The 13634-nt window shown below is 51.9% G+C and overlaps 7 protein-coding genes across 7 annotated transcripts; 3 read left to right on the forward strand and 4 right to left on the reverse strand.

Annotated features, from left to right (window-relative positions):
* Window positions 1-420, reverse strand: PG994_008875 (uncharacterized protein; the record flags this gene model as incomplete). Its single annotated transcript, XM_066860284.1, has 1 exon — window positions 1-420. One exon carries the CDS (start codon window positions 418-420, stop codon window positions 1-3), a length of 420 nt encoding a protein of 139 aa, XP_066713873.1.
* Window positions 421-2276: 1856 nt separating this feature from the next.
* On the forward strand, window positions 2277-3152 carry PG994_008876 (uncharacterized protein; the record flags this gene model as incomplete). The annotated part of the gene is made up of 3 exons (XM_066860285.1): window positions 2277-2472; window positions 2569-2709; window positions 2767-3152. The coding sequence occupies 3 exons, from the start codon at window positions 2277-2279 to the stop codon at window positions 3150-3152; spliced, it is 723 nt and encodes a 240-aa protein (XP_066713874.1).
* Window positions 3153-3932: 780 nt separating this feature from the next.
* PG994_008877 (uncharacterized protein) lies at window positions 3933-4412 on the forward strand (the record flags this gene model as incomplete). Its single annotated transcript, XM_066860286.1, has 1 exon — window positions 3933-4412. One exon carries the CDS (start codon window positions 3933-3935, stop codon window positions 4410-4412), a length of 480 nt encoding a protein of 159 aa, XP_066713875.1.
* A 24-nt stretch (window positions 4413-4436) lies between these two features.
* PG994_008878 (uncharacterized protein) lies at window positions 4437-5267 on the forward strand (the record flags this gene model as incomplete). The annotated part of the gene is made up of 2 exons (XM_066860287.1): window positions 4437-4838; window positions 4923-5267. The coding sequence occupies 2 exons, from the start codon at window positions 4437-4439 to the stop codon at window positions 5265-5267; spliced, it is 747 nt and encodes a 248-aa protein (XP_066713876.1).
* A 1082-nt stretch (window positions 5268-6349) lies between these two features.
* On the reverse strand, window positions 6350-7651 carry PG994_008879 (uncharacterized protein; the record flags this gene model as incomplete). The annotated part of the gene is made up of 4 exons (XM_066860288.1): window positions 6350-6376; window positions 6447-7353; window positions 7427-7532; window positions 7621-7651. 4 exons carry the CDS (start codon window positions 7649-7651, stop codon window positions 6350-6352), a joined length of 1071 nt encoding a protein of 356 aa, XP_066713877.1.
* Window positions 7652-8523: 872 nt separating this feature from the next.
* Window positions 8524-9495, reverse strand: PG994_008880 (uncharacterized protein; the record flags this gene model as incomplete). The annotated part of the gene is made up of 1 exon (XM_066860289.1): window positions 8524-9495. One exon carries the CDS (start codon window positions 9493-9495, stop codon window positions 8524-8526), a length of 972 nt encoding a protein of 323 aa, XP_066713878.1.
* Window positions 9496-11700: 2205 nt separating this feature from the next.
* PG994_008881 (uncharacterized protein) lies at window positions 11701-12320 on the reverse strand (the record flags this gene model as incomplete). The annotated part of the gene is made up of 3 exons (XM_066860290.1): window positions 11701-11764; window positions 11836-12208; window positions 12257-12320. 3 exons carry the CDS (start codon window positions 12318-12320, stop codon window positions 11701-11703), a joined length of 501 nt encoding a protein of 166 aa, XP_066713879.1.
* Window positions 12321-13634: the final 1314 nt, after the last annotated feature.

Here is a 13634-nt window from a genome sequence, read left to right on the forward strand (position 1 = left end):
TCATGAAGGCAGCGTCGAGGTAGCCGTCATCGTCATCACCGTCGCGGTAGTCTCTCCAGCGCCGTGCTGGCTTCGGCAATCAGGAGGACGGTATCCTCTAGCAGCTCGGCCAGGCCGGGGGGGGGGGGACTGCAGGGCCAGCAGGTCGGCGGGCGTGTCATTCTCGGCGGCCAGGGAGTCGAGGATCCAGCTGACTTGCTGTTTGATGGCCTCTTTCTCGGCAGCGGAGAGGAGGAGGGGCTGCTTTTCCTCTTTCTTGGCAGCGGCGGTGGAAGCTGTAGCAGTAGTAGCAGCAGAGGTGTTGTTACCCTTGATGTTGTCCTTGACGTTGTCCTTGATGGTGTTCTTGTTGCTGCCCTTCTGCTTCTGGCTGTTCTTGCTGCCCTTCTTGTTGTTCTTCTTCTTGTTGAAGGACGCCATGATGACTTCTTTTTACTGGTTGCGTGGCTGGGTTGTTTTGTCTGAGGTCGACGACTTGTCTTGACGTCGGCAACTTGTTGGGTAACGCCTTTCAACATGTAAGTAAGTCGCCAATATGCTGCGACGAAGTTGTGCTAAGTTTGGATGAGTTTGCAATGCCGTGGCGAAAGAAAAGAGAGAGAGAGAGAGAGAGAGAGAAAAGAAGTGCTTCGTGGTGATGAGATAGTGATGAAAATGAAAATGGGATGGAGAAAGGTCTTGTAGTTGGCCCGCCAGTTAGATGCACACAACTAGAGCAATGTGTTCATGCCCGGGGCTTACTTGCTTTACCTAGCACTTTCTGATGTTTGGTCTGATTGTTCAATATCTTGAAATTCAGACTTCGTGTTGAGACCGATCAAGGACGGAGAAGCTTGGTTATCAAGAGGGAAGGGGCAAGATCATTCCAGTGCAGTGTTAGGACTCAGAAGGGGAGGAGAAGTTAGTACCCGCAGCTCTGGTCAGTTGCTTCGTCTGCTTGGTACTCACCAGAGGTTGGTTTGGGAATATCTCGGGTGAAGGTGGTGTGTTCTTGCCTGGGGTTCGCCTGCTTTGCCTAGTAGTCTCTTTCTGATGGTCAGAATCTTGAAAGTCAGGTTTATGGATAGTATTTATGGATGAAAAGGCTCAAGTATTGAGAAGGGAAGAACAAGATCATGTCCTGTCCCGTGGTTAGGGCGAATGTCGCCAGTTGCTTCGTCTGCTTGCTACTCGCCCAGTTTGCTTGGTGATATACTAAGTGAAGGCAGTAGACTCAACTTCTACATGCTTCAGTCATTCTTTACTGTTGAAGTGTTTGAAATGCCAAAACACTGATGTCGTCGCTTCTCGCAGATACCACCATGCCTGCGATGCCTTCATTATTGTCATGCTTTGACTTCGACCTAGCAGTCTTGCTAGGAACAACATGCCACCAGCCTTGCTGCACCTGAGGGATCTTGTTTCATGTCCAAGCAATACCTAAAGTAGCTATATGATCACGACCATCCGATGCCAATTATCGTCAACGCAGATACTCTGCGACTGGTCAACTATCTTATCTTCAGCTATCTCTACCGCTGGGTTATCAACTGGCCGCCATGACAGCGTGGTTAATGACATTGCCTGCGACCTGTTAAGCGACTCCGGCTGTGTTGGCAATACATAGAGTCTTCCAGAGCATTAATAACAAGACATGCCACACATGCTGCAGGGAAGCAGTGGGTGACTCGAGGTATGCCGCTAGCGAACACGATTTATGACATGGACTGCAACAAGAGTCCAATTGCCACTTGCCATGATCACGGCGGTACATAGTTTCCTTTCACAATACACAGAGTAGAACACAGCAGTAAGTTGGGGTTTCTGCGTCTCCTTTGTCTCTGGATCGCGTCTCAAGTATCTATCTAATGTACAAACATGGTTTGGGTATCTGGCGCTAAGCCATATCATCGTGAAATCATCGCAATGTAGAATCATTCGCTCTTCGTCATATCTGTTCGTGCCCTTTTCTCTCTCTCTAGGTGGTGTGTGATCTTCGTCCGCCTTCGTAAATCGCGGCTCTCTGCACACATCAGGCACTATGTCAAAGGCATCGTGAAGCGCCGTAAGAAGGCAAACCCAAACTCTTCCGTGCTACCTCGCCATCACTGATACCAATGGCTTCATTGTGGCTCCATCCGTGATCAAGTAAGGCCAGAGAATTACCACCAAGAAGAGCCGACTGTAACTCCATCGTTGCCTGCACCCTGAGAAGACTTTGCAGCCTCCGTCTCCTGGGAAGCTTCAGACACAGCATCACCCTTCGGCATAGAAAAGGTGGATTCATTGTTGCCAATATGTTTCTTGGCCTGCTTCTCAGTAGGGGCCTTCTCTCGCTGATCGCTTCCCACGACGAACCAGCCCGGCGTGGAGCTGTCAGAATGCTGCGAAGGAGTGGGCGTGTGGAGGCTGGTAGAGAATCCGGAACTCTGGCTGGGCTTGCGTTCACTGGGCATGGTGGCAAGGACTGTGCGGGCCTGCTGGAGCTCGTTGGTCAGAGCCTGGATCTCGGCTTCCTTGGCAGCTAGGGCTTCAGCGTGAGATTTGGATCGGTCTTTCTCGCCCCGAAGTTGCTGCTCCAACTTGTAGATCTCGTTCTCTGGGCTTACGCCCTGGTCCTTGCTGTAGTCGCGGTCGTCAAAATAAGCACTGAGATCGCTGGCTGTATCGCTCTCGTTCTCCAGATGCTCCTCCTTATCGACGGGGCCGGGACACCAGTGCTCATACCAGGTAGCTTGGGTCTTCCAGGCTCCGGAATGAGGGCGCGTGGGATATGAGTCTTTATAGCTAGCGATTTCTTCGGCTGCAGGAGGCGTCTCTCCGAAGGCGTACTTTCCATAGTGCTCGCCGTCGATAACGAGACCTTTCCAAGGCCCATTGCTGACGTACGTGAAGCCATTATCGAGATCGGTCTCGTAATTCGCTTCATAGTCGCGTTGGAACTCTGCGAATCCCGTGGGCAGTCCGGATTCATCTACCTCAAAGTCCCAGAAGCGCTTAGGTTCGTCGTCGGAATCACCTTTCTCGGACGTGTGTCCCCATTCCTGGACTGGATCGGGCTTCGTACACCAGCGATAGCTCCTGATGATGGAATTGCCATCTCGGTCGTTATTCTCAGAACCATCTTGATTTTCGACGAAGCCGATAAAATAGCGAACGCTCGAGGCACCTGAGGCATCGTATTCAGTTCGCGGCGTGCAACTCCATGCTGTCCATAGCTTGATCTTCTCTTCTGTAGGAGGCTGGTGTCCGAGAGAGTACTTTCCTTTGTGTGGACCATTGACTATGAGGCCCTCAAATGGCCCATTGTTGACGTAGGTGAAGTGATCATCACCGAAATCGTCACCCCAGTTGGAACCGTTCACAGCGTAGCGAGTCACGAATTCCCGCTCAAACTCCTCAAAAGCCTGTGGCAGCCCGTTTCCGCCTAGCTCCTCTCCCACAAAGAACTTTGGCTCGTCGACAATAGAAGAGGCAGCTCCATCGTTGTTCTCAGAGTTACTTTGGTTCTCGGCGTTCTCGGGTGAGTCGCAGTCCGACGTCTCGTTGCCGATCGGACCCTCATGTTGATCGCCGGGATGTCGGGGCTCGGCGTTGACCATCCACATGACAATTTGCTCGCCGGCGGGAGGCTCGAGTCCGAAGGCGTATTCTCCGATACGCGAAACGTGGGTGATAAGACCTTTCCAGGGACCATTGCTGACATACTCGAAGCGGGTGTCACTATTGGAGTCGAACCCGTCCTCAAAATAAACATAATACCCCTCGAGGTACTTCATGAAAGACTTTGGCAGTCCGTTGGTAGCTAGCTCCTCCGCACCCTCGAAGAATTGCGGCTCAGCTTCCCAGTCTAAGTCGTCCGGCTCCAGGATCGGGTCGCCCATGGCATTCATACCCAGCACCTTTCTTCCATTGACGTAGTGGTCATAGCTGTAGTGGGACTTGATGCTGCCATGCTCGGTATCAGGAGGGGGAGAGTCGCAAATGAATTTTTCAGGGGAAAAGAGAATTGGGCCCCAGCAGTTGTCGATGTGCTGATCTTGATCACCGTGCTCGTGATAGAGCTCGTTGTTGTCATGATTGGCACGAGCGGACTCAGTCTGGGAGTCCGAACGATTCGCGCGAAGGAATCTCACGTCATCTCGGTGCCAGTCACACGGAAGCTCGACCTCACACTGGTCGCAGCCAAATTGCTGTCCCCAACCACCAAGCAAATGTACCTTGGCGGCGTCCTCCGCGCCATTCGGAGGCCAATTAACAAACCAGTCTTGAAGAGGCTGTTTAACCACGTCATTGTTAACGTGCTGAGCCTGCGATTTCTCGCCACAGTTCATCACCTCCTCGAAGGAGGCTTTGCAGGGAAGGGAGAGGTGTTCGATGTTGTGACCAACGCTGTTCTTGTTCTCATCGCTGTATTGGGTGCCAAGCTCTGAGCAGCCCTCGTCACCAGCATCCGAATGACCAGCAGAATCATTGTGATCATCATCAGCATCGCCATTCTCTTTGTTCTCCTCCCACTGGCGGATGCCATCGTTCAGCTGTTCGATTTTCTCGAGGAAGGCGTCGGCTCTCTTGGATATGTCCGCGCCCCGGTTGATCTTGAACTGGATATCCTCCTCCCAGGCGTCGTTCTGCGCCATGCGGGCCATGGCGTTCTCCTCCAGGATCGCGACCTGCTCCGAGTACATCTCGTTGCGGTCGGACGCGATCTCCTCGCGGATGCGCTTGCGCAGGTCGATAATCTTGTCCACCTGAAAGCCGGCGTGGGCGCGGCAGACCAACAGCTCGGAGTTGAGCTTCTCGATGTTCACCTGGTCGGTCTGCAAGAGCTCGCGCACCTTGTCGATCTGCGTCTTGAGGTGGTTTCGCTGGATCTGCTCCTTGAGTAGATGGTTGATGATGGCCCGTTGATCATTGATCCGCTGCTTGTAACCATCAAGCAGGTCCACGGTCAACTTGACGAATGCGCGGTTGTTGCGCGTGACGATTGGGTCTTCCTCGTCGAAGTCGGAGTCGCTATGAGTGATATCGTTCTTCGTGCTTTGCTTGTCCCCAGCCTGAGCGGCGGCGGCGGCGGGCTCAGAAGAAGTAGGAACGCGCGACATCATGACGAGGGTGTAGACCTCGAAGGCCTTGCGCTGGACTGGAGTCGGCTCCGTGGTGTAGCTGAAGTCGTCGATGGTCATGGTGGCGAGCTCGAGCGCCGGGCCTCGTACGAGGGTCTCTTGACGCCATTGCCGGCATCATTGATTGCGTCAGCCATGATGATGGCTGATGCTGATAGTTGAATGAGAAGCTCGTTGGTTGACTGAAGGAAGATATACTAGCTGATGACTTGTTCTTCTTTCCTGAAGTTAGTAAGGCTCTTACCAATTATTCAGGTCAAGAAAGGTGTTTACTCGGGACGAGAAAAAAAAATCAGGTGGGGGAGGGGAGCATTCTTTCTTGTTCATAGAAGATAGCTGGGATGATTGTGTTGTAGTGGGGGGAACTGTTGGTACGGTGGCCTACCTTGCGAGGGGAAGAAAATAGGAATGGAGTGAAGATGACAGTGAGTCTGAACCTTTTGATGTGGTCAGAAGTGTTGGGTGAAGTAGAAGGATCGTCCCAAGGTGGGACGAGAGAGGGCAAGTTGAAAAGAGGATGGATCATTTTTTGATATAGAGATGGGACACAGCTTACCTTTGCAACAGCAACAGAGGGGAATGCAAATGGTGCACAAGGGAGAAGACGAATCTTCAATAATGCAAAAAGCCCAGGTTGGGTAGGTAGGTTGGCAACCTGAGAGATGCTGTATCGAGGTGCAAAGGATGGAGAGAGAAAAGTGCCTTGATTTGCAATGAGGGCAAGGCAAAATGGATGGGGAGGATGGGAGATGTAGATGGGTTGGTGGGACGATGGGGAGGAACTTCAGACGCTTTTATGCCTTGCCTGGAGCAGAGAGCTTCGGGGCGAGTGAACACAAGGTGGGAACAACCAAGTGATTGTTCTATGTAGGAGAAGGGAGGGTGAAGAGGAAGTGAATACAGATCAGTTGTAACCTACCTATGGGCGAGATTTGGAGGGCCATCGTCATAATTCACAGTAGAAGCACCGCAGCTTGGTGGGCCATTCAGCAGTAAAGTGATCATGCATTTATTCAAGCAAGTGATAAGGCATAACCTATCGTCTCAGATCTATCATGGGTATCTCCAGCTATTCGTCCCTATTCCCTATTTCACGAACCACGGTATTTTTCTGGTATCTACCAACGCCTCTCTATGCTGTATCATTTCGTCATGTGCTCGTTGTCAATGGAATCCCCTCGTCCGTTTCTAATGCCAAATTTACATCATTGTATCCTTCCCATATCCATGTACTTTAGTCGTGCTCATGCGCTGTATGATGATACATAATACTGGACGTTTGGTTAGCATTGTATACAACAAGCTACCAGTGTAGTGGGAAAGAAAGTATGAGGAACTCACTGTTACAACACAATCATCCCCTTGTACATCATCATGCTGCGGCACATAGACGTACAAAATCAGAGCATGCTCGTCCGCAAAGCATGCAATGACCCGTCCCTCGAGCCGGCCGACGCTGAGGACCTTACTCCAGTCTTTGCCGTCTACTCGGACCGAGGCCCACTTATCGGGGCCGGCCTCCCGGAATATGGTTGACGGATGCTCTTCCAGAGGGCAATGCAGCTGCGATGGGTCCAGTTCTGGGTTCTCGAGAGAATCCCATTGCGAAGTCACATCCAGAGTATCGGTCGTCAAAGACAGACGCAGAGACCCGTGCATATTGGCTGACAACTCTAATTTCGGGTTAGACGCCGCCGCCGTGGCGGTCGCTGAATTGGAAGCTCGAGATGATGCCGCAGCGAGCTTCGTGAAACGGTCCGAGATGGCCTTCAGCTGCAGGAGAGGAGGCAACTGGATATGCACATCCGGCTCGCGGACCTTGGGCTGCATGATCATCTCGACATTATCTGGATGTAAAACGCGCACCGGTATATCCTGCGTGATAATCTTCTCGCGCTCCCGGTGTAGATGTGTCTCCAGGGGTTCAATGTTGAAAACGCCGTCATCGTCGTCCCCGTCACCAAACCCACCAGCGAAATGCCCTGGGCCATTATCTCCGCGGGAAAATCGGGAGTATGAACCTTGCCCACCTCCTTGGTTGCCCTGTGCGACCGTCGATGTTTGGATGGTCATGGAGAGTATCGGGATGCCATCTTTCTTCGTCAGGCGCAAATTGGCCGAGGTCGCATTGAGGGCGGACTTGAGGGCTCGCTGCAAGGGGACAAGAGGAAGTTCAAGATTGATCGTATTCTGGGCCTCGGCGGATTGTAGCTGGACACTGTCGAAGATGAATTCCATAGGGAGGAGTCTGTTGCAGAGAGAGGCAAACAAAGAGATCAGCAATGCATGCATCGTACGCATCAGGAGGGGAAGGAACATACGCCCATACTTGGGATCCGGTATCCGGTATCACGGTAAACCGCACATGCTCGTCGTCGAGGCGCAACCAGGTGATCTTCTCGAGGGATGAGAGAGCACCCACAAGTTCTGGGAGGGTTGCATTAGATTCGGTTCCAATGACAGGCCAGAAACTGGCATCAATACACAGGAGCGGCAACTGTACTGGAGAAGGTACGAATATTCTTCAAATTGGTCTTGAACCTCATTTTGGCTTGTTGAATGGAGGAGGACTCGGAATCTCCAGATCCGAGGTAACGGGGCGCGGGATGGTTGATACAGATAATGGAGGTTGTGCCAGTAATGGGATATTCGAGGTCACGATCTTTGCTTGACGCGTGCCGCGATCCACGACGCGATGATCAAAGAGGAAGATAGCGTCACATTGATCAATCCAATTAATTCGGTAGGCTACCGGTAGATCGACAAGTGCCCTGTGACCTGTACCTGTACCCTGTAGCGATCGCTTGGCGTATGGTTTGGGGCAAGTCCTAGCACTGGCAGGTGGGGTCACTTTTTGGGGTAACCATGTAGCCTAGGCCTAGCCAGCCCCTCCTCGCCCAAGCTTGCTTACAGTAGCTTGCAGTAAGTACATGCTCTCATGTTGACTATCTGCTGGTCTGATAATGAACGCATACCCCGCCATGGATCGACTGAACCGTGTAAGTAATCATGATGCGAGATGGTGATGGTTTCACCACCACACAGCACACGACTATAGATAGAAATACCAAACGCCTAGTGTATCAAAGAGACCATCCTTCGACCTGGAACAAAAAAGGAAATTGGTATAGCCATAGCATACGTATACGCCAACTATGTCTGGGATATCGTCCATCTTCCGACAGCACTCCTAGCAGATCCTGTAGTATACCTTACTTGACCTTGACCGCCGTGACAAGAGCCAGCAAGCGTCTGTCCATCATCGTGAAATTCGTTCGTCCAGCAAGATTCTCTAAAACCAAGACATTACCCATAGCAGGCAATATACCTCAAAACTCCCAAACCTTCCCTTCAAATCATCCTATTCCATCTTCTGGTAACGCCGAAATCAAGCCAAACCCAACCATGCCAAACCCGTTTAGATACTGTCCCGCCTTGTAAGTGGAAACGCAGTTTCGGGGGCCGGCGTCGGGCTTCGACTCGGTCGGGCCAATTCCTTCATGTTGCAGAGTACGCTTCGGACACGGCTCTGTCGTTCTTCGCGACTCATTGCTTGGGGGCTGATAGGTTCCGCTCCACTGCTGCTGCCAGGCGATCGCATGCTGCGGATCTGGGCGGGCAGATAGGACTTGACGCGCCGTGTCGACCCTCCTCCGGCCGCGCTCGACATCTCTCGGTCTCTCTCGACCACGATGCGCGCCTCTGTTATTCTCTTCATGCGGGCCTCGTTCAGCTTGCAGACCCCGCACTCACCCACCGTCTCGGCCGTTCGTCTCGGGGGCGAGGGGGCTCGAGGCTGACCCGATCGCCGCTGCAGTCGGTTTCGCGGTCGCCGCCCACTCAAAAGCTGGCGTTCCCTCTCATGGTGTTGTGCTAGCTGCAGTCGCATTTGGTACTGTGTCCATATCTGGGCATCCAGGCTCGGAGGACAGATAGCGTGGCCGCAGCCTGGGTGCTTAGCAGCCGCCCTACACACGGGACATGACGGAGTGCCGTTGGGGTCTCTGTCTATGGAATCCTGGAGCCAGGTCTGGATGCACACGGTGCCGAACCTGTGGCCGCAATTTAATGAGGTCCACGCTTCCGTTATACCCTCCGGGTTGGGGATACCGACCGGATCCTGGCAGATCGGGCACTCTTCGGGCGGAGGTGGGGCAGGTTTCGTCTTGGTCATAGAAGCTCTAGACTTGGCCGACTTGAAGGAAATGATGTCGCCTTTGCTGCGGTGTGTGGTGGGATGTGAGTCGGGCGCAGCATATTCAATAGATGAGGTCTCCAGTGCTCCTTCGTCCTGTGATTGGGTTTTGCGACGTGACTTGGGTAACACTTTCTTGATTAATTGGATGGGTCTCTTCAGAGTAAGAGCCCTCACCTTGTCAAGCCGTGACATGTTTGGGACTTGGGAATGCACAAGTGATGGATGTTTGTCTGTATAGGTATAAAGGAGCAGAACTCTGAACCAAAACGGAAAGAATGAACGATCGCCGTAGCTGCTCAGTTGGGACACAGGACTCTCTTTAGTCAGTCAGGCTCGGCCAATGCTGGGATGTTAGGGTAGGCCAATAGGTAGGGTGCTCCTCCAGTCGTCAGGTAATCTACAGATTCCACAGGTAGGTCAGACATGCAAAAACGCCTAGGTCGGAAGTCTTGCAGCTAGACGGGTGGGGAGCGCGGATATGGGTGTAGTAGTATGAATGTGAAGATGGAGGCCAACATAAGTGGTCGATGATGGTGTGCGGGTAGTCGGTGGTTGCGTTCAGGTTGCGTTGGCATGCAAGAAGGGTACCTGTGTGGATTGGATACGATAGGCTGGTGGGACTGTTGCTGGTGCTGGTGCTGGATGGGCAACCTGGAGCTCTATCGTTATGTTGTCGGGCTGTGTGATGAAATGGAAACCCTCTCATAACAGCATGCCTCGATCCATTACCGGCCAGTAATCACGTATATGCAGTGCAGCAGCATGATTGTAAACGAAGGTTCCAGTGCAATAACCGATTGATGATGAAATGGAACTCCGACAAAAAGTATGAGAAGGGCGTCAGGAAATGGGAAAATCGAAGAATGAGCGCAGAAGGCTGTAACAGAAACTGACTCGGGGAAACAGGTCAAGATGCACGAATGAACATGACCTCACAGAGGGATTGGGTTAAGTTGAGGTCATCTACTCTAGAGAACCAAAAACTTCTCAAGAAGCTCATGCAGTCGAAACCTTGGTGCTAAAGCAAAAAGAACCCCCGAGCGGACAGGCCATCGATTGGCCGCAATGGCATCCCTCTGTCGCTCTACTTCGTAACCTGAATTGGCTCCAATGGTTTGACAGGCACTAGGACAGTCGGCAAGTAACGACTGAATTGAAAGCTTCCAAGGTATGGCAGGGAGACGAATGACTGCCCGGGTGGGCGAGAGAGGGTTTTCAGCTTCAACAAGATTTTAGGTACCAAAGTTAGAGGTCCAGAATGAGAAAGCTTGCTTGCTTGGCGTGGCCCCTTGTCTCGTAAACCGCCGAGAACAGTAAAAACGTGAGAAACCAATACGACTCGTGGACGGAGGAATGATGGACGTCAAAAGAATCCATCCTGCAGGGGAAAGGTACATCATCTCCTACTAACCTCCTACGACCCCATACTGGTATTAACCTAAAGGGAGCAGCCCCCCATTCACCAGCTATTGGCCTCATGTCTTAACGTGGGCGTTACAAATAGAAGAAAGATAGTTCCGAGTGGCGTTTCCACCCTCCGGCCGAACGAGTTAAGAGGAAGCGATACGATGGTTGGTCAAGCCGTATCACTCACACCCTCCTGGTCACAACCACACACCAAACACATGTGCAAGCTCCCCAGGCATGTGGGTAAGATCAAACAGACTGGCTCGTGGAATGCGGAATGTGGGATGTAGCCGGGAACGTCCAACCTACTGTACTAGCTAAAAGGAGGGGGAGGGGGTTAAAGAGGAGCCTTCGCTTGTGCAAAGCCTTCTCAGCCTTACCTGCGTAACATGTTATCTATACCCCAGGCAATAAATAGCATCATGTGCATGGTCGGTGTGGCATCACGCGAACAATTGCATACAAGAATGAGACACATCCGGTGCCAATTCAAATGCCAGGGACTGATAAGGGGCGCAGTTACAGTCCCCTCATATACGCTTCCTTTAAGTCCCTTATCTAATGTGTGTCACCTGCATAAGAACTCCAGCTACCTATGCACCTACCTAGGTACATATGCATTCACCTCACCTCCGGCCATGATATGCTCGTATGCGGACAATGGACCGCATCTCTCAACTCCGGATACACTTCCGCACCATGGCTGTGGCGGCTGTAATGGGCAGCCGGGGCTATTTTGAGAAGGATCACATGCGAGAAACCTCACAACGCAGCTCCACGGGAAATATTAGTAGCCAGTAGGTAGGCAACCTGAATCTAACAAAACACCCCGTTGTATGGCCTATATGGACATCTGGCCATAAAGGTGCAGCATGCCACCCGAGCTGGGTCGATTCAATAAATGTTCGCCATTTGCTTTTGAATGGGGGAGTGATCTTGGCTACCCTCGCAGAACAAATATACACTAGAAACAAGGCTCTCCTTCCAATATTACCGGCTCCGGTTGCGCGTGTCCGCTTCGTCGTCGCTGTCGTCTCTGAACCCCTCCTCAAGACTAGATGAAATGTCAGCTCGGGCTGCTTCATAGCTGTGCTTCTGTGCTCTAGGTGCTCTCTCCAAACTTACTCTCTGCTCAATCTCCTAATGCTGTCCGTATGATCCACGTTTGCATCCAGCGACAGGGCGTGCCTCCTATCGTCGCTCAGATTATCGAGTACGTCTTCCAGCTCTTCCCCGTCCGATTCAAACCTGGCATCCGAGGCATCGTCCGCCTGTACCAACCGGTCACGGATGCCCAGGCGCCACTGCGACGGCACGAGCCATCTCGCTATCGCATCTTGCAGCCTGCCTCGGAAGGACGACGTGCGGTTCGAGATCGTGTCGAGGGGCAGGTAATGACTGTAGCGGCTGCGGTATTGGCGCCAGAGCGGGACCAGAACGTAGCTCATGACGACGAAGAGTAGGAGCGAGATGACGGCTGGTATAACCAGGGTCTGTTCTCAATGATCAGTACGGCATCGAAACGCGCGCGCGCTCGTGCGCACACGAAGGGGATCTCGTTGGACGGAGAAAGCCATCATTACCTTTGCGGCAGCTACTTTCTCGCCCATCTTGTTTATTTCTCGCAGCAACACTCGGTGTGCTCTCCGACAGAGTAAAATGTAGAAATGCCGAAACAGAAGCAGCAGTAGGTGTGATCAAGGCATCGTCTGCTCGGCGGACGAGAGATTCACAAAGCAATAGATGGTCAGACCTCGTTGTCAGACGGACGGGTGGCTCAGCACAGAGTTTCAACGTCGGGCTGTACGTCTCATCACCCGGTAACGAGGCTGAATGCTTAAATGCGGAATGCCGTGCTACCGATATGGCGATGCGGCACGCGAAGAATATGAGGCTACGAAAGCTGCGCAGAAAGGCTACGTAAGACCCCCAAGTAAAAAGATGGAGTCCGTCATTTCCAAGCGTCGGTCGTGATGCTGGTTCGGGGCGGCCCCCCAAAAGCAATCAACGGTAGACGGGCATGGGCCCACCCCTGAGCCCTTTGGAATTGCGGGCGATCGACTATTGGCTCTATTGGCTCGGGCCCCCACACCCTTCAATTAGTGAAGTTGTCCTATGGTTAATTGCCTTTTACCAGTCTGCCCTGACTCTCATTGCAGCGCGTTGATTTAAGGATCGTCTGTTGCCCCTTATTCTTTCGAGAGAGAAATACCAATTACTACTACTACGACTAAGCATCTAAAACGACACGTACGTACATCTTGGTGTGCTGGGTAGTAGCGCAAAGTCTTCTCGAAGCGCTGCTTTTCTCCCCTTTTGGGGGGATATACTCCGTAGTCATTTCTTTATATCTCGTGCCTACCCTCCTGTCTTGTGTGCCTTGAAGCGCTTTATCAATTCTCCAGTACATTTTCTTGTCATGCTTGAGGTTAATGTTTCACAGTCTCAAGAGACAAAGGCACTCCTAATAGTAAATTTATACTATTATAATACTGTAATCCGATGGTATGGGTTTCGGTCCAATAATGCATGGTTTCTGATCATGTCAAAAGTCAAGCGCACGCCAGGGGCTATGTAGCAGTAGGTTAACAAGTTTCAAAAATGGCACACCACCATACGATCCATAGCTGATTTATGCATTGCTCAATGCAACAGGCAGTAGGATTCATAAGCAGCTTGTCAAGCATGTAACATTGCAAAATTGCATCTCATGTTCAGGATGGATCTGGATTCTCGATAGAACGTGGCAATTAAACGTGAATTGGTCGTTTGTTGGCGTGGGCGGCAGATGTGGGCGGTTCGTGGGAGGACGGATATCCATAATTGACCACTCAGCATTGGGATTTGATCGCAGTACCGACAAAAAAAGAGACCCTTGGCCAGCCGGTTTAAGCACAAGAGGGTTGCGGGCTATCGGAACAAAG

Source organism: Apiospora phragmitis (genome assembly GCF_038363925.1).
Source record: "Apiospora phragmitis strain CBS 135458 chromosome Unknown utg000008l:1.0-3514335.0:1.0-3519231.0, whole genome shotgun sequence".
Lineage (NCBI taxonomy): Eukaryota > Fungi > Ascomycota > Sordariomycetes > Amphisphaeriales > Apiosporaceae > Apiospora > Apiospora phragmitis.